At 55.2% G+C, this 21,031-nt stretch overlaps 13 protein-coding genes and 1 pseudogene across 14 annotated transcripts; 6 read left to right on the top strand and 8 right to left on the bottom strand.

Annotated features, from left to right (window-relative positions):
- The first annotated feature begins 120 nt into the window (after window positions 1–120).
- On the top strand, window positions 121–1,429 carry BDY17DRAFT_289269 (uncharacterized protein). Its single transcript, XM_033732332.1, has 4 exons — window positions 121–622; window positions 684–794; window positions 852–1,204; window positions 1,260–1,429. Exons 1-4 carry the CDS (start codon window positions 263–265, stop codon window positions 1,366–1,368), a joined length of 933 nt encoding a protein of 310 aa, XP_033594172.1. The 5' UTR covers window positions 121–262; the 3' UTR covers window positions 1,369–1,429.
- BDY17DRAFT_350483 (uncharacterized protein) lies at window positions 1,430–3,287 on the bottom strand (the record flags this gene model as incomplete). Its single annotated transcript, XM_033738187.1, has 3 exons — window positions 1,430–2,418; window positions 2,469–2,738; window positions 2,806–3,287. 3 exons carry the CDS (start codon window positions 3,285–3,287, stop codon window positions 1,617–1,619), a joined length of 1,554 nt encoding a protein of 517 aa, XP_033594171.1. The 3' UTR covers window positions 1,430–1,616.
- Window positions 3,288–3,494: 207 nt separating this feature from the next.
- BDY17DRAFT_289267 (argininosuccinate synthase) lies at window positions 3,495–4,948 on the top strand. The gene has a single exon (XM_033732331.1). The coding sequence runs from the start codon at window positions 3,568–3,570 to the stop codon at window positions 4,822–4,824; it is 1,257 nt and encodes a 418-aa protein (XP_033594170.1). The 5' UTR covers window positions 3,495–3,567; the 3' UTR covers window positions 4,825–4,948.
- Window positions 4,944–6,065, bottom strand: BDY17DRAFT_320128 (uncharacterized protein; the record flags this gene model as incomplete). Its single annotated transcript, XM_033736392.1, has 1 exon — window positions 4,944–6,065. The coding sequence occupies one exon, from the start codon at window positions 6,063–6,065 to the stop codon at window positions 4,944–4,946; it is 1,122 nt and encodes a 373-aa protein (XP_033594169.1).
- Window positions 6,066–6,331: 266 nt separating this feature from the next.
- Window positions 6,332–7,981, bottom strand: BDY17DRAFT_320127 (uncharacterized protein; the record flags this gene model as incomplete). Its single annotated transcript, XM_033736391.1, has 4 exons — window positions 6,332–7,076; window positions 7,138–7,253; window positions 7,321–7,598; window positions 7,663–7,981. The coding sequence occupies 4 exons, from the start codon at window positions 7,979–7,981 to the stop codon at window positions 6,332–6,334; spliced, it is 1,458 nt and encodes a 485-aa protein (XP_033594168.1).
- A 1,103-nt stretch (window positions 7,982–9,084) lies between these two features.
- BDY17DRAFT_314580 (ergosterol biosynthesis ERG4/ERG24) lies at window positions 9,085–10,494 on the top strand (the record flags this gene model as incomplete). The annotated part of the gene is made up of 3 exons (XM_033735832.1): window positions 9,085–9,592; window positions 9,644–9,758; window positions 9,813–10,494. 3 exons carry the CDS (start codon window positions 9,085–9,087, stop codon window positions 10,492–10,494), a joined length of 1,305 nt encoding a protein of 434 aa, XP_033594167.1.
- Window positions 10,495–10,908: 414 nt separating this feature from the next.
- Window positions 10,909–11,925, top strand: BDY17DRAFT_243331 (cytochrome c/c1 heme-lyase; the record flags this gene model as incomplete). The annotated part of the gene is made up of 2 exons (XM_033730420.1): window positions 10,909–10,989; window positions 11,050–11,925. 2 exons carry the CDS (start codon window positions 10,909–10,911, stop codon window positions 11,923–11,925), a joined length of 957 nt encoding a protein of 318 aa, XP_033594166.1.
- A 103-nt stretch (window positions 11,926–12,028) lies between these two features.
- BDY17DRAFT_14430 (uncharacterized protein) lies at window positions 12,029–13,889 on the bottom strand. Its single transcript, XM_033729546.1, has 3 exons — window positions 12,521–13,889; window positions 12,239–12,367; window positions 12,029–12,185 (listed from the first exon to the last, which is right to left on the bottom strand). Exons 1-3 carry the CDS (start codon window positions 13,778–13,780, stop codon window positions 12,132–12,134), a joined length of 1,443 nt encoding a protein of 480 aa, XP_033594165.1. The 5' UTR covers window positions 13,781–13,889; the 3' UTR covers window positions 12,029–12,131.
- Window positions 13,890–14,011: 122 nt separating this feature from the next.
- Window positions 14,012–16,615, top strand: BDY17DRAFT_14412 (ubiquitin fusion degradation protein UFD1-domain-containing protein). Its single transcript, XM_033729542.1, has 2 exons — window positions 14,012–14,036; window positions 14,106–16,615. Exon 2 carries the CDS (start codon window positions 14,165–14,167, stop codon window positions 16,556–16,558), a length of 2,394 nt encoding a protein of 797 aa, XP_033594164.1. The 5' UTR covers window positions 14,012–14,036; window positions 14,106–14,164; the 3' UTR covers window positions 16,559–16,615.
- On the bottom strand, window positions 16,616–17,551 carry BDY17DRAFT_14413 (uncharacterized protein). Its single transcript, XM_033729543.1, has one exon. It carries the CDS (start codon window positions 17,164–17,166, stop codon window positions 16,672–16,674), a length of 495 nt encoding a protein of 164 aa, XP_033594163.1. The 5' UTR covers window positions 17,167–17,551; the 3' UTR covers window positions 16,616–16,671.
- On the bottom strand, window positions 17,279–18,411 carry BDY17DRAFT_289258 (uncharacterized protein). The gene is made up of 4 exons (XM_033732330.1): window positions 18,202–18,411; window positions 17,966–18,150; window positions 17,582–17,906; window positions 17,279–17,520 (listed from the first exon to the last, which is right to left on the bottom strand). The coding sequence occupies exons 1-4, from the start codon at window positions 18,368–18,370 to the stop codon at window positions 17,330–17,332; spliced, it is 870 nt and encodes a 289-aa protein (XP_033594162.1). The 5' UTR covers window positions 18,371–18,411; the 3' UTR covers window positions 17,279–17,329.
- Window positions 18,412–18,530: 119 nt separating this feature from the next.
- Window positions 18,531–20,314, top strand: BDY17DRAFT_289256 (uncharacterized protein). The gene has a single exon (XM_033732329.1). It carries the CDS (start codon window positions 18,562–18,564, stop codon window positions 20,134–20,136), a length of 1,575 nt encoding a protein of 524 aa, XP_033594161.1. The 5' UTR covers window positions 18,531–18,561; the 3' UTR covers window positions 20,137–20,314.
- A 6-nt stretch (window positions 20,315–20,320) lies between these two features.
- Window positions 20,321–20,833, bottom strand: BDY17DRAFT_289254 (uncharacterized protein). The gene is made up of 2 exons (XM_033732328.1): window positions 20,707–20,833; window positions 20,321–20,654 (listed from the first exon to the last, which is right to left on the bottom strand). The coding sequence occupies exon 2, from the start codon at window positions 20,636–20,638 to the stop codon at window positions 20,468–20,470; it is 171 nt and encodes a 56-aa protein (XP_033594160.1). The 5' UTR covers window positions 20,639–20,654; window positions 20,707–20,833; the 3' UTR covers window positions 20,321–20,467.
- BDY17DRAFT_t1 lies at window positions 20,696–20,799 on the bottom strand (annotated as a pseudogene). Its single transcript has one exon. The product of its transcript is annotated as a tRNA-OTHER (tRNA).
- Window positions 20,834–21,031: the final 198 nt, after the last annotated feature.

Raw genomic sequence — 21,031 nt, 5'->3', positions numbered from 1 at the left:
AAGGCTGAGCGCCGTGTGAACACGGCATGACGTTGTCGCCTCAGGCACACATTGACCCCGAGCTTTGCACATGCGCAGCTTCTCCAGAAATTCCCCGAGCAGAGACGACACTTTGCATATCCCACTTCATCATCTTCTTCGACTTTCTGATCTGCCAACGCCGACTCTTTCGCGGACCCTTCAACACTCTCGACTTCCCCACCCTCTCCTCCACCATTACCACAATTCGAATCACGAGTCGTCCTCACACACACAGGCCAACATGGCCTCCTACGGCTATCCCCAACAACCCCCCTCGCAATCCTACTCCTCCCCCAACAACCTCAACTTCTACCAGTCCACCTACTCCAACCAGCCCGTCTCAGGCCACACAACTCCCTTCCAAGCCACATACGGCGCGGGCGGCGCACAGTCTGGGGGTTACCCCCAGCAAGCATACGGCGGCGGCAGCAATTATGGCTTCGGAGGCTTCCCCGGGCAGCCTGGCGCAACGGGACAAATGGGGACGGGACAAGGAGGGCTGAGGACGGGGTGGTTGGCTGCGTTTGGGACGGAGGGATATGATGGAGAGCCGCCTTTGCTGGAAGAGTTGGGCGTGAATTTCATGCATATTCAGATGAAGGTATGAACTCTTGTTGAGGGTCACGTGGTTGGACCTTTTGCTGACGAATAGCTTTTGCCAGACACTCACAGTGCTCAACCCGATGGCCCGGATAGACAACCACATCATGGACGATGCTGATTTAGCTGGTCCATTTCTCTTCTGCGGCCTCTTCGGCACCTTCCTGCTTCTTGTAAGCCGGCCCCCTGCCCCTAAACCAAGACCACACCACTAACTCTCGACCAAACAGTCGGGCAAACTCTGGTTCGGCTACGTCTGCGGCCTCGCAGCCCTAGGCGCAATAACGCTCAACTTCATCTTCAGCATGATGTCCCCCCCGCTCTCCCAAGACGAAATGCAAGCCGCGCAGAACTCGTCCAGCTCCTACCACGCCTCCGCACAGCTCTCCTCGACCCTCACACTCGGGCGCAGCTCGTCGGTGTTGGGGTACTGTCTGCTCCCGCTGGTGTTCGCGAGTCTACTCGGTGTTGTGTTGCCGCTTGATAGCTTTTTGGGCTATTGCTTGGTTAGCACGGCGATTGCGTGGTGTACTTATTCCAGCTCGGCGATGTTTTGTGTGGTGGGGAGGATGGCGAATATGAGGTGCGTATCTCTATCCTGTATCTTTGAACGAACGATGACTGACGATGACGAACAGGGGACTTGTCGCATATCCGTTAGCGCTCTTCTACGTGGGATTTGGCATCATGGCGATTTTCAGCAGCAGAGGAACTGGGCATATTGATGCCATGAAAGCGAGGACATGAAGGGGACTGTGCCCATGATTTTCAAAACATGCATTTAGCGCTGTGTTGCATAGCTATCGTACGCCAATTCACAGCGACAGTCTCATCGCACTTCCTTCTTCCGCGTTGTGTCGCTCACGCCTGTTGCATATCATTCGAGCCTTCTGATAGCTAAACATTGTTCAGTGTTGCCACAATGATGTGGCCATCGCCGGTGATTTGTTCGCTCCTCGCCGTCAGAACTGTCAGAACCCCGATCGATTGTACGTCTAGCGTGGACGTTTGGTTGTGGGCAGGGGGTAAACGCCGTACGTCATCCTCGTCAAGTCCTCCTCCTCCTTTGCCAGGCGCTTGACAAAGTTGTTTCGAGTGCGAGTAGTCATCGCCACTTTCCTCAAAGACAGTGCAACAGCGTCACGAGTCTTTGCATTCGGGATTCGGGCGGGTTGCTCGATGATCTTTGATGCCCATCCGTGGAAGTGTGTCTCAAGGTCGGCTTCGCTCATTCCCTTCATCCTGTACTCCACCGAAAAGTCGATGAGCTCACAGAGAGACTTGCGAAGATTGCTAGAGCCGTACCAGATGCCTGGATTGGAAGAAGTCGTGATTATCCTCCTCCACGCGAGCCTGAAGCGGGTTCGGCTGGGCCAGGCGAGGTCCATGTTGAAGATGAGCTTGGCAAGGAATATCCAGGCACCGATATCTTTCCACATGATTGACGTGAAGTGCAGCCGGGCATGGATGCGCAGACGGGGGATCCACAGTTGCAACTTCTGCATCGCAAAAGCACACGCTTGCTCGCACTCGTTGCTTTTGAAGTAGATCTCGAAAACGGTTCCTGAATAGTGGATCGAGCCAGCTTCCGCTCGGATTGCCTTCGACACGCGGAGGAGACTGGGTTCTGGTCCCATCCATTTACGCCAATCGCTTCGTGGGTATTCAGGTGGGAGTCTTGTTTGGACTGATCGACCGATGGAAAGCTCGTAGATCGTGTTTCTCAGCTCGCCCGGGAGGTCGAAGAATCGGTTGCGGGCTGGACGTTCGATCTTCTTCAGGCGCAGCTTTACTTCCCTGGAACATATTAGCACTGCTCATGCGGTGTTGGTTACCACCAGACACACCTGTCGTACTCGATGGCGCGGTTGGTAGTTACCACAGCCTTCCTGGCGACTTTCTTCTGATAGATGGTCATTGATTGGTAGCCCTCAATGTCCGCAACCTCTGTGATCTTTCTCTTCTTAGCACGAGCCATGATGTGCTCGCAGGTCTCCGGGTAGGAGTGGTGTTGGCCGACGAACGAGGAAAGGGAGACGGAGGAGGAAGGAGGAAAAGTAAGAAGTATTGTTGCCTGACGTGAAGGTTGACCAGTGACGTCGTCAACAGTCACGTGACTCCAGACAGTGAATGAGACCAAGCAACCGCCTCCAAAGGTGTCGAACGGACATCAACCAAAATTACCAGCCCAACGTTCCCGGAGCGCCCTTCACCCAAGTCGGATCAATATCACTGCTCATCCAGCCACCATAGAAGTCCGAGCCCTGCTGCGACTTCACCTTTTCCCCATCCACCCAGCATTCCCATGGCCCAACATACAAGCTCAAGTAGCCTTTGATGTCTTTGAAGCCTGGAGTGGGATCATCGTAAGACCAAATGCGATTCTTCACCACTTCGCTTGGGTTGGTCGGGTTTGCCACTTCGTAGTACGTGGCTTTGCCTTTCCATTCACACCACGACGATCTGCTCGTCTTTGAGAGCGGTACTTTCATGCTGGACGGAGGAAAATAGTATGTTGGCGGATGAAAGGTCTCTAGAGCCCAGTAGGCCTCCTTGGTCTCGGCGATGAGTTCGCCGTTCCACTTTACTTGCAAATGCCGCGAGATCTTGTCGCAAGATGGCGGTCGCGGGAAGTTGCGAGGGTTGAGCTTTGTTGTCGTCGACATGGCTCGTTTCAGCATTTGTCGTTAGAAGTGTCGTTGAAACGAAGCAGGCGTGGTTGGAAGCAATGGACGACGTCAGCATCAGGCGCGAGGCCCTGTCGAATCGGAAGGCTTGCCGTCCAACCCTGCTCGCCGCCCTGGCGCTAAGATAAGAACAGCAAGATAAGCGCAACCGCCGAGCGTGACGCATCTTTTAATTTTTCGGGCGCGGTTGGGAAGCCATTGAACATTCACCATTTGTTCCTCATCCTCTCTGATTCTTTCCAATACTCTCACCACAATCATGGCAAAAGAAAAGGTCTGTCTGGCTTACTCGGGCGGCTTGGACACCAGCTGCATCCTGCAATACCTCCTCGATGAGGGCTACGAAGTCATTGCCTTCATGGCCGATGTCGGGCAGGAGGAAGACTTCGAGGCCGCGAAAGCAAAGGCTCTGAAGATCGGCGCCAGCAAGTGCTACATTGAGGATCTCCGAAGGGAGTTCATCGAGGAGCTGTGCTACCCTGCCATTGCGTGCAATGCCATCTACGAGAACGTCTACCTTCTCGGCACCTCTCTCGCCCGGCCCGTTATTGCTCGCGCGCAGATCGCCGTTGCGCAGAAGGAAGGCTGCGTTGCTGTCTCTCACGGCTGCACGGGCAAAGGCAATGATCAAGTCCGCTTCGAGCTTGCGTTCTACGCCTTGCAGCCGACCATCCGCGTCATTGCTCCCTGGCGAGACCCGGTCTTCTACAACCGCTTCAAGGGCCGAAACGACCTGCTCGACTACGCCGCCCAAAAGGGCATCCCCGTCACAAGCACCAAGAGCCAACCGTGGAGCATGGACGAGAACCTTGCGCACTGCAGCTACGAAGCCGGCATCCTCGAAGATCCCAACACTACTCCGCCTGAAGCAATGTGGAAATTGACCGTCGATCCCATCAAAGCCCCCGATGCCCCCGAAGACTTCACCCTCATCTTCGAAAAAGGCCTCCCTGTCAAACTCGAATACGACAACGGCAAGAAGTCCGCCACCGACCCTGTCGACCTCTTCCTCACCGCAAACACGATCGCTCGCCGCCACGGTGTGGGCCGTATCGACATTGTCGAGAACCGCTTCATCGGCCTCAAATCCCGCGGATGCTACGAGACTCCTGGGCTGACAATGCTTCGCTCCGCTCACGTCGATCTCGAAGGGCTGGTCATGGACCGTGAAGTTCGCGCGCTGCGAGACCAATTCCTCACCTTCAACTACGCCAAACTCCTCTACAACGGTCTGTACTTCTCACCGGAGCGTGAGTTCCTCGAAGACAGCATCACCGCGTCGCAGAAGCATGTCAACGGGGCTGTGCGATGCCGCGCATACAAGGGCATGTTCAGCGTACTGGGCAGGTGGAGTGACACGGAGAAGTTGTACGATGAGTCGGAGAGCTCAATGGACGAGATTGGCGACTTCGCCCCGACCGACACGACGGGCTTCATTGCTATCCAGGCCATCAGGTTGAAGAAGTACGGCAAGGCGAAGCAGGCGAGTGGCGTGGATCTGGTGAACGGCAAGTAAGGGGAACCTACAGGGTGCTTGATGAGTGCAATTCGTTCCAGCAAAGGCGTTGGTGCTTGTCAATTTCCTCCCGAAATGACGATATAGACAATCGCTTCGCAATAGAACAAAACAAATTTCTACAAACTCGAAGATTCCGCGACCCGATGCATCTCATCCAGTCTTCCCCTCCCATCTCTCACGCCCTTCTCCCAGCCAGCATATGTTTCGCGATAGAATTCCTTTAGATCCTTGCTCTGGGCAATAACTCCCGCCAATGCAACCGCATCCTCAATCGCCTCATTCGCCCCTTCACTCCCCAGCAGCGGCCCCGCATGCGCCGCCTCCCCCAGTAGCACTATCCCCTTCTCCGCCGCCGCATTCAGATTCGCTTCCGGGACGAACAAAGTACGCATCAACCAGTTCAACAATCTGTCCTCCTTCATTGCTTCAGGTTTGAAGATCTCAGTGAGAGCAGGAGGCAGGCTATCCAATTGCGTGATTTCATTGAAAAGCTGGTCTGGGATCTCCTGTGCCCCGGAAATTGGCCTTGTAGGTCTGAAGAGAGGATCTTCACCGCTGTTGGATAGTGCTGGCCGAGAAAAAACGTAGCTAAGACTCGCTTTGTCTTGGGTGAGTTCGTTAATGCTGATTTGAAGGAGGGTGTTCTTGTTGCCCGTGCGTGATTTGTGCGTAAGAACCGACGACTCGCGGAAATGGGATGCGTATTTGCTCTGGAAAGTGGCGGCACTCAGACGTCGTTTGCCGTTGTACACTGCGTACGGCAGGATATCGAATTCGGTAGAGGGCGAGATAGTCTTGCGGATTTGCGAGTGCACTCCATCTGCACCGACGATGATTTGAGACGTCGCTTTGCTGCCATTTTCAAACGCCAGGCCAGAAGGTGAGGAAGCGGAATCGACCTCAATCAGTTTATGCTCCCACCGAATGTCCAACCCCTCACGAAGCAGCTCCTCGAGTTTCAACCTGGTAGCTCGGAAAGACGACGAGCCATGAGTCGACTCCCCACCCGCAGTACCATCTACACTCACTCTCTGCCGAAAACCCCTCTCGTCCAAGTCCAGAACAGGCAGAATTTGTCGATACGCCGCCGGCTGGAGAGTGATCGAGTACCCATATCGAGGTTTGAGGGCGTCGCGCTCGTACAGCACGGCGCGGATGCCGTGTTTGAGGAGGCAACGGCCGAGGACGAGGCCAGCTATGCCTGCACCTACAATTGCGACTTGGGGCGTTTGGGCCATGGTCTTGAATTGGGGTGGAGGTTTTGATGAGATGGGATGTTGGGGAGATGCCGAAAGTGGAAGGTAGGGTTTATAAGGTTCTGGATATTGACGTCGTTGACCCACTTGTCACAGCCTTCCGGCTAATGCGAGGCTTATGTAAGGACTCCATGCCACCTTGACACGCCGTGAGAGGTTTGTATCTTCTATCCACGATCATCGCGATTTGGCTCGCGCCGCTCCTCTAATCTGGCTCGAATATCGCACGTAGCCATTGCGAAGATAGCTCAAGTTTCTGCGTCTTCTACATCGCGAATGGCAGTCCAAACGGTCCGCGCTGCAGTCTCGGAAATACCGCCGAATGGAGCGATCGTCTTTTCAAACTCCTCCTGGGAATGAATGGCAAGTTCTTTGCAGATGATGGCAGCCTTAGAGATGATCCATTTCCACTCGTCCAGTGGATTCGACACGCAATCCGCGACTGTCAGCGCCCAGAGCAACAAATCAAGACACGGATACCAGAGTAGGAAACTGATAGCATCCTCGAGAGCAGTCCTCAGCTTCGCCGCGCAGGAACGCTGAGTAGGTGTCTTTGGCTGCGCGACATCAATTGCAGGGCCGCATGTGAAGTATAACGCGAAGCGGACGACGTTGAATGTCAAATAGCTGGGCGTGTCCGTAGGGCCGGGGGGCGACACGGACAGCAGGCCGTCCTCGAGCGAGCAACTATCGACATGCAAGAGGTGGAGCTTTCCGGGGCAGACTTTGGCACCATCTTGCCCGGGGTAGGGGATGTGAGTGTGGAGTAAGTGGCGTTTGATGGCGAAATAGGATATCCAGTCGCCGACAATAGCCATGTAGGGTTCCGAGACGAAGACGCAAGGACGATTCTGGGCTGGCATCATATGATTGATGTGATCGTCGGTTGAAGAGGTGTTACCAACGGTGTCATTCATGCTCGTTCCCTTGGGAGAGGTTGGGGCTGCAGTTGATGATGGTCGTCGGAGCATGATTGAACAGAATTCTAGAGTGCTATTGGTGCACTCGTCAGTGCAAGCTCAATCAGGCCTCGGTAGCTGTGCGATATGCATACATTTGAATGCCAAGCCGTAAAGTAGTGGGGATGTCCTGAGGCGAGTCTAGAGAGTCCATGATTGTTACCAGGCCCTCGGCGTGGACTCCTGCGGCTGGAAAGTCCCATTCGCCACACTAGGATACTAGCCATCAGTCGAGGGCGAAAGACAAGCACACTCGCACTCCTTGCATCGTTGCTCACCTCGAGACGTAAAAGGAGCGCAACTGCATACGCGGTGGTGGGCCCGACAGTAGAGGGCTTGTTGAGACGCTTTTGGACATGAACCATAGTCTGGTGTCGGTATTCGCTGGCGATGCGGGCATGATTGGCCTGCTTTTGGCCCACGGAGAGAATCGAATTGGAAAGTCCAAGCAAGGCGTACAGCACCGCCGGATCACGCATTGCGTAATCCATCAAGTCCTGTTTTGCAGGTTTGAGCGTAGCCCCGGGCCATACGGTGGGTAAGACGCTGGTGAAGTCTGGCGTGTGGACGAATCAGCATCGCATCTGGCAGATGGGCGGAAGAGAGAGGCGGAGAGTCACAATAGGCGAGCAGGCTCTGCATGCTCCTGGTCATGCGGATCCCGAGGGTCTGGAAGGGATCGAAGTGCAATTCACCGACTTCCTTCACCCTGCGCATGCCCTTGCCATGATACGAACATGCCAGTTGTTTGTAAGTGCTGGGTTTGGAAGATGCAAAGTTGGCCGGGGTGACCAAGACGAATTCGTTGTTGTCCGTCTGCTGGATCTGGCTACTTTGGACGTGAGAGAAGATTTCGAGGCGCTCCTTGCCGTGCGATCGGGTCAGGGATGCGGATTCGGCCGTCTTGTTGACGAAGACGAAGGCTGGTTGAGATGGCATGGTCGACGAGCGACAAGGACAAGAGATGCAAGAAGGGAAGTTGCCCAGGACCGAAAAGGCTCGGATGGAGAAACGGGAAGCTGCCCGGGACAGGAGAGGCTCTTGATGCGATATTTGTGCATCGCACCGTGCGCCGCTGCCGGGCATCGTCAGCCCTACATGTCCTCCAGATCTTCGGCCTACATTGTGCTGTTCCGTCGATGGTGATGGTGTTGCCAGTGGAGACGTCGGCCAAACCGCTATCCGCCTTGCCCAGTTTGGAAACCCCAACTACCCGAATGGGACAACTGAATGAATAAGCAGTTTGGCGGAGATAGTGAAGCTCAGGCTAATACAAAGTATCATCATTTCAGGACGACCGCATGAAGGTTTAGGGCTAATGGGTTTACCTTTGTGAATGCTGACACCGCAGACGCCACCAACTGCCGGTTCGGTTTGTTTCCAAACATGCACTTGTGCTCCCCTCATCCTCGTATCCATCGTTAAGTGCATACCCGAGACACAACCCCATATCCAGCACACGCCGAACGATGCACCCACCGAGAGTCTGCGGAGCACGAGGCTCGGTCGCACCACAATCGGGCCCGCAGCTCTTCGGCCCCGGTTCCGCTACGAGGGCTGCTTCAAGACAACGAAATTTCCCAAAGCGGAAGGTGAGATCGACGAGCCCAAGCGGCTCCACTGCGGCACAGCCCTACCCGGCGAGGCTGCCTTACGAAAGCCTTTGTCACCATCGAGCCTTTGTCACCATTGAACCATTCCGCAAAGAGTACTTGTCCATGCTGCTTTCAACCTGAGCACTCCGTAATACATGTGGATGTTGCACGATATCGTCCTTCTCGGAGTTGACAAAGCTGGACTCAGCAGACTTACGGCCGGGAAAACTCATTTAAGGCATAAGGCAACTCCACCTCACCTCGATCAGACCTCTGGCCATCACGAGACTATAGCTCACCTTCATCATGACCACCATCATCACCCACCCAATCAGCGAAGCTCGTCATGAGCAAGCCTTCATCGACAGGCCGCCAGCGGCCAAAGACGATAGCTCCCTGTCAAATGACCTCCTGACAGATGCCGTCACATCCCTGAAATGGGGTCGCATGGGTCGAGCGAACACCCTGACCAATGTTGTATCGACGTTCATGGTTCTTTGGTGTCCCGTTTGGGTGACGATGAACTGGATGTCGCTCGAGTATTTCGATGGCTCTCTCCCTGCTTTGATCAAAGCCTTCTGGACAACCGACGACGCATTGTCTATGATCTGGCGGTACTTACCGCAAGCTTCCTGGACCGCATCCCTGGCCTATGCTTCATGGCTAGCTTTCCAAGCCTTGCTGTATTATGCACTTCCAGGCAAGACGAGTTTCGGCCAGCGCACCCCTGGCGGATGCAGACATCGGTACGAGATCAACGGAGCTATGGCTTGGGCCATCACACACTTGCTATTTGCCGTGGCCGTCGTGCAGGAATGGCTTGATCCCGCGTGGATTGCGAAGAACTGGGCCGGCCTGTTTGTCGCTGCCAATGTGTACGGCTATCTCCTCGCTGTCTTCGTCTTTGTCAAAGGCAGGTATGCACCGACAAATGTCGAGGATCGCAAATTCAGTGGTGAGTCTTCCTTTCCTCGCCGGAGTGACGCATCTGCTCACGCGTGTCTAGGATCGTGGGCGTATGATTTCTGGATGGGTCTGGAATTGAACCCCCGCATCGGCTCTCATTTCGATGTGAAGCTGTTCCATAACGGCCGTCCGGGCATTGTCGCGTGGACTCTGATGTAAGCGACTCGCTTCCACAAGGTACCGCAGCATCCAGCTAACATCCCATTTAGTGATCTCTCATTCGCCGCATGGCAGTACGAAAAGTTCGGCAGCGTGAGCAACTCGATGTTGATCGTCATCGTCCTACACACCGTCTACACGTTAGACTTCTTCTTCAACGAAGACTGGTACCTTAAGACCATGGACATAACGCATGATCACATGGGAATGATGCTCGCATGGGGAGACGCCGTCTTCCTCCCAAGCTTTTACACCATTCAAGCGCAGTACCTTGCATACCATCCAGTACAACTTAGTACCCCGGCCTTCATCGCGCTCATGGCATTGGGCATGGGAGCATACGCTGCCTTCCGAGCTTCGAACAGCGAGAAATTGCACGTCAGAGAGGCAGACGGCGATACCATGGTCTGGGGCCGGCCGGCCACGGCACTGCGTTGCAATTATTGGACGGCGGATGGGAAAGAGCACCAATCGTTGTTGCTGACCTGCGACTGGTGGTCCATCGCTCGACATACCAACTATACGGCCGACCTCGTCCTCGCGTGGGCAATGTGCGCGCCGTGCAGTGGCGATGGCCTTGTCCTGCCGCCGTGGACGTACTTCATCTTCCAGTTCGTCCTGCTCAACCATCGGATCATCAGAGGGGAAGAGAGTTGTCGCAACAAGTACGGGGAGAAATGGGAGGAATATTGCGAGATCGTGCCGTGGAGATTGATCCCCGGGATATATTGAGCTCGGAGGTTGCAGGTGGTGTAGGCGAGGAACATGGAGCATCGCAAGCCAAGGGTCTAGACATCTCGGGCGGAGCGCGAAAGGACCATCATAGATTGCATTGTGTCTTACACAAATGTCCCGTATAATAGCATTATTCGACTCCATCCAGCTTGAGGAAGATGCAGCACCGTTCAGTTTCACCGGAGTGGAGGTTGGATCTGAAAGACCATACGCTCAAAATAAGGTTGGGGCTAGGCTTCCGTCGCCGCGAACGATCCGAACCTCGCGATCTAAACCTCATCTGGTCGTTGACGTGGTCGACGCTCGGAACCCTGGAAGTCTTTATCTTTTCGCAAACGCTTCCGACTACACGCCACCTCTTCCACCCTTCCTCTTCGCTTCTTGTCCTACCTGGTTGTATCTATATTGAACATGGGGTGGTTTTGGGCAGATCCGACGCCTTTCCCTCCCCGCGCCACTGCGTCTCTTCCACGAGGGAGTGCAGAACCGCCGGTATGTCAAACTTCCGCAATTCGCCGCTGATTGAGCCGTTGTATTCTAACAGCGTCGCAGGCTGGCTGTCCTATGCACAAAGCGTCCTCTTCACCACTCCCCACTCCCCCGAAGGACTCGGCATGTCCCTACACGCCACCCTCCAGCGACACCCCCGCTTCCTCCGCGCCCTCCTACGTCTCCCGCCTCAACCCTCTAAACTATATGCCATCTCAGCTCTCCAATGAACGTCAAGCCCCCGAACAAACCGTCTCCCTGCCCCTTGAGCGCGAAAGCTCCTCCATCCCCCGCGGCGACGGCTCAGGAACGTGGGAATATCCGTCGCCTCAGCAAATGTACAACGCGCTGCTCCGCAAAGGCTACACCGACACGCCTGCCGAGCATGTCGAGACGATGGTCGCCGTGCACAATTTCTTGAACGAGGGCGCATGGGAGGAGATCAAAGACTGGGAGAACCGATTTGCCGGCGGCCTAAGTCGCGGCTGGGAACTAAGTCGGCATGGTGAGCGCGGTGCTGCGCGACAACTGGCGCTGGAAAGCCTGCGCCGCAGTCGAAGAGGCGAGCCGGATCCCGCGGAGCCCAAATTGCTGAAGTTCATGGGCAGGCCGAGCGAGCTGACGCCCAAGGCGCGCATGATGAGTTTCATGGCTTGGCTGTACCCTTCGAAGTTCCCCGACAACCCGCCCTTCGATCGCCACGATTGGTTTGTGCAGCGAAACGGCCCTGGCGGGAAGGAGAGAGAGGTGCGGTATGTGATTGATTACTACTCTGGGCCGCCGGAGCCGACGGGCGAACCGGTATTTTATCTGGATGTGAGGCCGGCCGTTGATGGGCCGACGGCGGCGTGTGAGCGGATGATGCGCTGGACTGGAGATGTTTGGTACAGGGCTTCGGGAGGTAGTGTGAGAGAGGAAAAAGGAAAGGGGAGAGGGTGAAGATCGATCTACTACGGCTTTTCATTGGGATGGTTTTCAGCGATGGCGTCTGGCGCATGAGGTTCAAGGGAATTGTCCCGGTCTCTGCTCCACCTGTATAGATATTTGTATGTCACGCCATGACGAGTTTGTTCGACGGAAGGTGCTTATGTTTCCAGAAGTATCCCTACGCCAGGTTCTCACCGGAACACAGTCAGAACGGCGAGCTAGTATAGTTCGCGCGTCATTGTCCGCCGCCCACCACCTCTGCACCAAGCACACTGCATATGCCGTCAGCATCGTGGGAACCAGATGACGGAAAGTTCGTACAAACCTCAGTTTCCGTGCAACCGTCATCGTGCTCCACACAATAGTCCGTCCGGCAGAGCTGGCAGCGCCGAAGGCAAAACAAGCTACACGCCTCGCACGTCCGCCCGCACTCCAGACAATCCCGATGAACGCCCTGCGGCTGCGAATCAGCCCGGATTCCCACCTCCGTTTCATGTGCAACAAGAGGGAGGAGTAGCAGCATCAATCATCCCCACATGCCATTGCTCCCCGCCCCGCTCATCATTTCGGACACAAGACAGTGCTCCGTGCAGAGCTTGGAATATACCTTTATTTGCGGGCCGTCGCCCTCGTAGACGGTGCGTGTGACGTCCTCCCAGCCGCCGTCGCGCAGTTGGTCGCGCAGCTCGAGTTGCTGCATTTCGGTGCGGAGGTGAATGCGGGATCGGGGCTCTTCGTAGCACGTTTCGCACCACCAGCGGTTGCAGCGTTCGCACCAGCGCGCGCGGAGGCAGTCTTCGCATCGGAGGAGGAGCGGGGGTGGTGGGGAGTCGTTAGTGAGAGTGGCTTGTTGGGGGCGTTGTGCTGCGTGGACGGTGGATGAATGGGATGGTGCTGGTGATAGGAGCGGCAGAGTTGACTCTGAGGTTTCGCCGAATCTGGCGGGGCCTTCTGGACAGGTGCCGCAGCTTTCGCATCCTGTGGGGCCCAGAGCGACGGTGGCGATGGTGGGTTGGAGGAAGTCTTTGCTGTCTACTTTAGTAATGTCGTGGCGCGGTCCTCGACACAAGACGGCGTCGAATGTTATCAAGTCTTTGCAGGCACGTATGGTCTCGGGCCAATCGGACAAAGGGCGTTTCAGAATTCGTCCGGTGCAGCTGTACCATCTTGTCTCATCATCGGAAATGGTGGATAGTAAAGCTGTAGATGAGCGTTGATTCCATTCCGCGCCAATCTGGGCGCCCTCAGAAGTCGTCACTCCCATGGCTCGGGGTTGTCGTTGTTGTCGTTGCCAAATAGTCGAACGAGTCGAATCCTTTGGTCCGAAGAAGTACAGCGCTTTGAGCTTGGGGCTCCCTTCGGGCCTCGTCGGTCGGACAATATATCGCAAGACTTGCTGAAGCTTCGACTGGTTGAGATTCTTCGCTTCCCGGATACTGAGGATCTTGACATTGAATCGGTCTTCCGTTACAATCTCGCGCACCAAATCCGCTGGTACGGAGAGGCCATCGAGGACCAGAGTCTGCACATTACGAAGGATTTGTTTTCGTTGCAGGCGTGAGAACATACCCCGCAGCGGACCCGAGTAGAAATCATCTTCCGTTAGAGCCTCATCCATACGCTCGGCTCTCCAAGAGATGCCTCCGATGTCGATAGGAGAGGAGTCGATGATGGCCGACTTCACTCCGCTCAAGTCGAGATGTCGCCATGGTTCCGGTTGTGTTGTAATAATTTCTCGAATGTCTTTGGATGTTTGAGACAATCGAAGGAGACTCTGAAGGGAGAGATAAGGAGCGAGTTCTCGTAGTATTACCGAATTGGCAAGCAGGTCGATCAGAGATGCTGGGAGCTGTTCAATTTCGGCCATTTAGAAGGACAGCTGAAGTCGATGCATCGGCCGAGTGAGTGGATGGGTTTGTTCAATTCTTGCAGCCCTGCATTAGAGCAATGGAGGATGTTGGTGATGTCGTGTGATGTGCACGAGGTGTAGTCGATGGAAGTTAGTCTCAGGAATACCCATAGCGGTATATTCGAGCACGGTTCTTGCGCGTCACGCGTCAGCCTGAGGCGATGACATATTCACTCGCAGTCGATGCTTCGAGAATCTCTTTTGCCTCTGCAAGGTCAGTACCGTCCATGCACCACGGCCACCATGATCCACCTCAAATCATAGTCACTGACATCTCCTTCAGACATGATCGCACTACTCCACGACTGAATCTCCCAAACTCGCCTCACTTCAACGTCGAACATGACCGACTCGCCGGGGCCAGCGCTACAATGGTCCGGGCAGTTCGTCACGTCTTCAGCACCTCAACGACAGACTCTACCCGGTGACAAGATCACGCTGCCTCCGTCGGCACTCGAACAACTGCTCTCCGCATCTTCCCAGCTCGCAGCGCAAAATGCGCGCCAGAACCTCCCCACCTACGACCCTTTCAATGCGTCATCCTATTCTGCCCTCATGCAGGCCGAGTCGCAGTACCAAGACCAGCGTCAGCAGCTCCCATACCCTCTCACTTTTCGATTGGTGAATCCCGTCAACGGCCGAGTCGTGTATGCGGGGATCCGTGAGTTCACTGCCGACGACGGCGAGGCTGCGCTCAGTCCTTTTTTGCGAGAAGCGCTGGGTCTACGGCACGATGGAAAGGAGCAGAAGAAAGACACTGGTATGGAAGATGAGGATGTGAACATGGAAAATGGCGGACCGAGTCATGCCATCACCGTTCACGCAAAACAACTACCCAAAGGCACATTTGTGAAACTTCGACCGCTTGAAGCAGGATACGATCCCGAAGACTGGAAGGCATTGTTGGAACAGCACTTACGGCAGAACTATACCACTCTCACAAACGGCGAGATCTTGGCAGTCCCGGGTAGCAGAGGTCTCAACGGCATCAGGGAGGAGTTCAGATTTTTGGTCGATGGATTCAAACCCGAGACGGACGGAGTTTGCATTGTCGATACCGACCTCGAAGTCGATATTGAAGCATTGAACGAAGAGCAAGCACGCGAGACGCTAAGGCGAATTGCCGAGAAATTGCACAAAGCCCCAGGCACAGATCAAGGGAGTTCGGCTGGCGGAGACATTGATATCTTCAAAGCACAAGAAGGCCAAGTGCTGCCCGGTGACTACGTGGATTACAACCTGTCCTCCTGGGATCGCGCACACCCGATTGAGTTCGAATTGACGTTGCAAAACGATGACGATGAGGTCGACCTTCTCCTCAGTCCATTATCACCCACACAGCGCGCGAAGCCTAGGATGGACGAACACGTCTTTGCAGATTTCGAAGGCCGGCCGCGGAAGAGAATACGACTGGAGCCGTCCAATGCTGACCTTGAGCACGCCGAGGCTCTGCAGCTTTCTGTACACGCATTGTCTGCCAGCGAATTGCAGTCGAATGGGGACAATGTCACCAATGGAACCACTACACATCCAATACACTATACGCTACGTGCATATCATCCAGATGGCACCAAAGCAGTCCAGAACGGGGCCCAAGCTTCAGATGTGCCTCCCAGTCCCGACGACATCCGGTGTAAGAACTGTCATCAGTGGATTCCCAAAGGTAGCATGGTCCTGCACGAGAACTTCTGTTTCCGGAACAACATCCTCTGTCCGCACGGCTGTGGCCAAGTCTTCCAGAAACGCTCCCCAGCATACGAGCACCACTGGCACTGCCCTCACGATACCTCCTTCGGCAACACTCCGCTCGCTCATACCAAACACAACACTCTCTTCCACCCCGCGTCCGTCCTCCGTTGTCCCAACTGCGACACGCAAGAGACCTTCTCCACCCTGCCCCTCCTCGCCCACCACCGCACAACTACCTGCCCCGCTAAACCCATCCTCTGCCGTTTCTGCCACCTCGTTGTACCACAAGAGGGCGACCCCGACGTGCCGAACGCCGAAGCCCTGCTCTCAGGAATGACACCTCACGAACTAGCAGACGGCGCACGAACTACAGAATGCCATCTGTGTAGCAAAATTGTACGTCTTCGCGACATGAGCACGCACCTCAAGAATCACGACCTCGACCGCTTGGCGCGCGCGCGCCCGATTCCGTGTCGCAATGTCCTCTGCGGCCGCACGCTGGATGTCTGCTCTAAGAGTGGCGATACCCGTGCGGGTACGCGCATGGGACAGGGCCCCGGCAACGATGTGGGGTTGTGCAGCGTGTGTTTCGGCCCGCTGTATGTCAGCATGTACGACCCCGAGAACAAGGCTTTGAGACGCAGAATCGAGAGGAAGTATTTGCAACAATTGCTCACCGGCTGCGGCAAGAGCTGGTGCCGCAATGAATTCTGCAAGAACGGACGCAAGAATTTCGAGATTGGCGGAGGCACGACTCTGACGGCCAAGGACGCGCTACCAATGATCAAGCCTTTTCTCGACGGCTTGAGTCATGCCGGTGCTGGTGGTACGCCGTTGCACTTCTGCGTTGACGAAGGGAGCCAGAAGCGGAGAACACTTGCCGAGTTCCTGGCTGCGGAGGAGGATGGGCAGGGTGGAGTGCGTGGGCGTGGGTTTCGATGGGAGTGGTGTCTCGGTGCGCTGGAGGCGGAGAGTGGGAGTCTAGATGCTGCGAGGATGTGGTTGAAGAATTACGCTCCGACGAGGGCGGAGGAGGAGCGGTTGTAGTGGCGAGGCGGGGGGGTTGAATTCATGTAGACCTCGAACGCCGAAACGTTTACCAGCCATGTGTCTATCAACGCGTACAAGAGTCAAACTCGACGGCAGTACAGCAATCACTCCTAAGCACCAGCACCTCGGCCTGATAGACCAGCAAAGCTCCTTGAATAATAAAAACGATAGCCAAGAGAAGAGCGAGCAATTTCCAGCACATGACGGCTTTTGTCGTGCTTGCTGCACGCGACCTTTCCTCCCGAGACTGTCGAATTGTTGCAGGTTCGCGCAAAAGTGCGCGTAACTCTTCCTGGCTGCAGTTGCATGTTGGCCAGGTCCAGCCTTGTTTCATCGTAAAGAAGCCTTGCGTTGGTGGTTCGAGAGGGTGTTTTTTGGGGTGGGGTGGAGTGTGCATGTTGCTTTGGATACTTGAGGGTGTACATGAAGGTTGAGGAAGAATCACGATGTTGTGGAGGAATACTGAAGGGCACGATCCCATCTAGTTCTTCTGGCGACAGAGACACAAGGGCTTCGTGGGTGCTACATCGAACAAGGCTGAGCGGGGCACGTGGTCGACTTGTTTCGCGAGTAGGAGGATGTGCAACCCGATGACCTGGTTTCATTTCTTTGTGTAGCCACTTGAGACATTCGAGTCCTTGTGCGCTTCATCAACACGCCAGTCGACAGCTCCAAACCAACACGTGGTGACGAAACGTTGATCAGTGAATCGAAATGATGAATGATAGTTTTCGAGTATATTCCAGATAGAGTAAGCGTCGACTACTTTTACATGTTCCTCCCGCCCGTCACAGCAATCGTTTGGCCAGTGACATAGCTCATGTACGGGCTGACGACGGCGAGAATGGCGCTGGCGGCCTCGGTCGCGGTGCCGGGGCGGCGGAGCGGAATGTCCTGGAACGCGCTGTCTTTTCTTCCGTCTAGCTGGGCCTGAGGGATACCCAGAGCGATCTTTGTTCCTGCAAGTCATGGGTGTTAGTTGCAGTGCCACATGAAATCACGATGCATCAGAAGACCCACCATCGCCAAGCGTAACATGACCACCCTGCTCCTTCGCAGCAGTCAAGCGAGTTGCAATCTGGCCATACCCGATAGTGTTGGCTCTGACGCCAAACTGGGGACCCCATTCCTTGGCAATCGTCTTGGTGAGACCGGTGACGCCGGCTTTGGCGAGGGAGTAGTTGGCCTGTCCCGGGTTGCCATTCAGGCCGGAGGTGGAGGAAATGTTGACGATATTTCTCGGCTCGCCGTCTTTGACGCGGAAGTAGGGCGCCGCAGCGCGGACAAGTTTGAAAGGAGCGCCTGCGTGGAGGGAGAGAATTGTGTCCCATTGCTTGTTGGTCATCTGCGAGGAAGGTCAGAGGAGGTTTCGAGATGCTCTGGATATGGATTTGTCGAGCGTACCTTATGGATTACGCCGTCCCAGGTAAAGCCCGCGTTGTTGACAATGATATGAATCTTGCCTCCGCCAAACTCCGCGGCCTTCTTGACCAGATCGTCAATGTACTCATCGCTCAAGATGTCGCCGGGAACGGCAAGCGCCTGGCCGCCCTCCTTATTGATGCTGTCGGCCGTCGCCTTGGACTTCTCTGCGAAGCGCTCAGCTCCTGCGGGCCTTCTCGATACAACAGAAAACATACCAGCGTCAATATCCGAGATTACAACCTTTGCGCCTTCGTTCGCGAACAACCGGGCCGCTTCGGCGCCAATGCCTTGTGCCGAGCCGGTGATGATGGCGGTCTGTCCGGAAAGCAGACCCTTGGGATAGTTGAGGTGGGCAGCGATCTGCTCTGCTCGTTTTTGCGCCATGTTGAGAATATAATGTAGGAATACGAGTAGGATGATTGCTGGAAGAGGAGACGTGACGTGCAGACACGAGATGTACTCGACTCTACTTTTCTTGAGCCGAGGCATCCGGCTGACTTGCTGTCTTCGTGACTGCCTAATACAGAAGGCTCCGGTTGCAGCTACTCCATCTTGCAACACGAATCACATTCATCATGGCTCCGCTCTTGGACGACCATAATGGGGGTCTTCACAACGCCAATGGCAGTCCGACACTCTGTCAAGTCGCCATCATCGGTGCCGGCTCTCGAGGGAATGCCTACGCTGCAGCTACGATTGCATCCAGACTCGGCATCGTCGTCGCAGTCGTCGAGCCAATCGACTTCAAACGCAATCTCTTAGGCTCAAAATACATTTGGAAAGGCCGGAAACCATCTACTGGTGAAGCGTTCAAAGACTGGCGCGGGTTCATCGAGTCTCAAAGGCAAAGTAACGCAGATGCAGCCGGCAGCCACGCTTCCACCTCCCCGCCCAGGGTCGATGCCGTGTTCGTTTGCGTGCGGGACGAACTTCATGCAGAAGTTGTGACGGCATTGGCACCGCTCAATCTGCACTTGATGTGCGAGAAGCCATTGGCGACGACACTACAAGACTGCCTTCGCATCCAGAAAGCACTGCAATCGTATCCGCAGAAGATCTTCGCCATTGGCCACGTACTTCGTTATAGTCCACACAACCTCCTCCTGCGAGATCTCGTCTTGAACCGGAAAGTCATTGGCGATGTGCTTTCGATAGAGCACACGGAGCCAGTGGGATGGTGGCACTTCGCCCACTCCTACGTCCGCGGGAACTGGCGCAAAGAATCCTACACCGCGCCGAGTCTCCTCACCAAAAGCTGTCACGACATCGACTGGCTCCTGTGGATGCTCTGCTCTCCGCCGCCAGGAACTGACAGACTTGCCCCTCATCTCCCAACCACCATCTCCTCCACCGGCACCCTGAACCTCTTCCGCAAATCACGGAAACCCGTCGCCGCCGGCTCCGCAACAAACTGTCTCTCGTGCCCCCTGCAAAACACCTGTCTCTACTCCGCCAAACGCATCTACCTCGACCGCCACCTGCTCAAAGCCAAAAACACCGACTGGCCAGTCGACATCGTAAACCCGGAAATCGAAACCATCCACTCAACCCAAGGCCCTGCCGCCGCGCAACAAGCCCTGCTAACCTCTCTAGCAGAAGACTACGATGCCTCTAAAACGCCCACCTGCGACATCGAAAGCCGGCCCTGGTTCGGGCGCTGCGTCTGGGAAAGCGACAACGACGTCTGCGACGACCAGCACGTCCTGCTCACCTGGGAAGACGAGGATGCAGCGCACCCCGCACGCAAAGCGAAAACCGCCTCCTTCCACATGATAGCATCCACACTCGCGCAATGCGAACGCCGAGGGCGGATCTACGGCTCGACGGGCGAAATCAGCTACGATAGCTCGCGCATCACCGTGCACGACTTTACGAACGATGAGACGAGGCGGTTTGCGCCAGAGTTGCCGAAACATTCGCACCATGGGGGTGGGGATCAGGGGCTGACGGAGCAGTTTTTGAAGGCTGTGGAGGCGGTCGAGAGTGGGAGGATGACGGTTGGGGAAGCACAAGGGGAGTATTTGGGGGTGACGGTTGAGGAGGCGGTGAGGAGTCATGCTGTTGTTTTCGCGGCGGAGGAGGCGAGGAGGACGGCAAGGGTGGTGGGGTGGAGAGAGTGGTGGGAGGATGTGCAGGCGAGGATGGGGTGATGTCTTCGCTGATGAATGATGATATGGCACGTCTTACTTGAGAGCGTATGGTGCTGGTAGCGCATAGTGCTGCAGATTAGACCGTATGATTCTCCGCATTGAAGCGTACGGTTCTCCGCGTTAGAAGCATATGGTACTCATATCGGAGCATATGGCGTATGCCATCGGAGGACATGCTCCCCCAATGTCGTCCCCATACCCAAATTAAATGCAGAGAACAATGAAACAAGGCTCTTCCATACGAGAGAACGCACTTCAAGCCTTTGATACAGCCGCTCACGTGATCCCCGCTTCATCACATGAAAATTCGTCCCGTCTCACCCATATCACCCTACAGCTTCCTGTGGTCGTAATCACTCCTCAATGGCTCTAAAAATTTGAATAGAGACTGGGAGCATATTCGTGCGTGTATAGAGCGTCTAAAACCGGGTTGTATTGCCTCACGTGACCTCAAATACGCCATATGAGGACTAAAAATGCCTCTAAAACCGCCAAAAATCATGATGTTGCTTCCATTCCTGGAGGGTTGTTAGCAGGAAGTTGTAGGAGGGTTAGGAAGGGCTGGCGGACGGAGTTGAACCGAAGACCTCGGCATAGGCCTAGTTTTGAGGCCAGGAGGCCAGTATTACTAGTGCCGCGCTCTACCAACTGAGCTATAGAAGCACGGTGGTTCTTGGCTCAAAGCCGAGAACAATTAGGTCTTATCCAACGGTAATCAATGCCGAAGTACGGCCGAACTGACCAGCAATTCGAGGTACTTGACCAGCAATCCGTCGTGTTCACTTTTGGTGTCAGGACGGAAATGGCGTACCATATGATAGATATGAGGAAATAGCATGTGAGATTGTTAGAAACGGAAGTCAGGACAATAGCAAAGAGATCGCAATAGGAACCC

This window comes from Neohortaea acidophila (assembly GCF_010093505.1).
Source record: "Neohortaea acidophila strain CBS 113389 unplaced genomic scaffold BDY17scaffold_1, whole genome shotgun sequence".
Taxonomy (NCBI): Eukaryota; Fungi; Ascomycota; class Dothideomycetes; order Mycosphaerellales; family Teratosphaeriaceae; genus Neohortaea; species Neohortaea acidophila.
The sequence above is the reverse complement of the archived record's forward strand: the minus strand, read 5'-3'. Positions and strand labels throughout refer to the sequence as shown.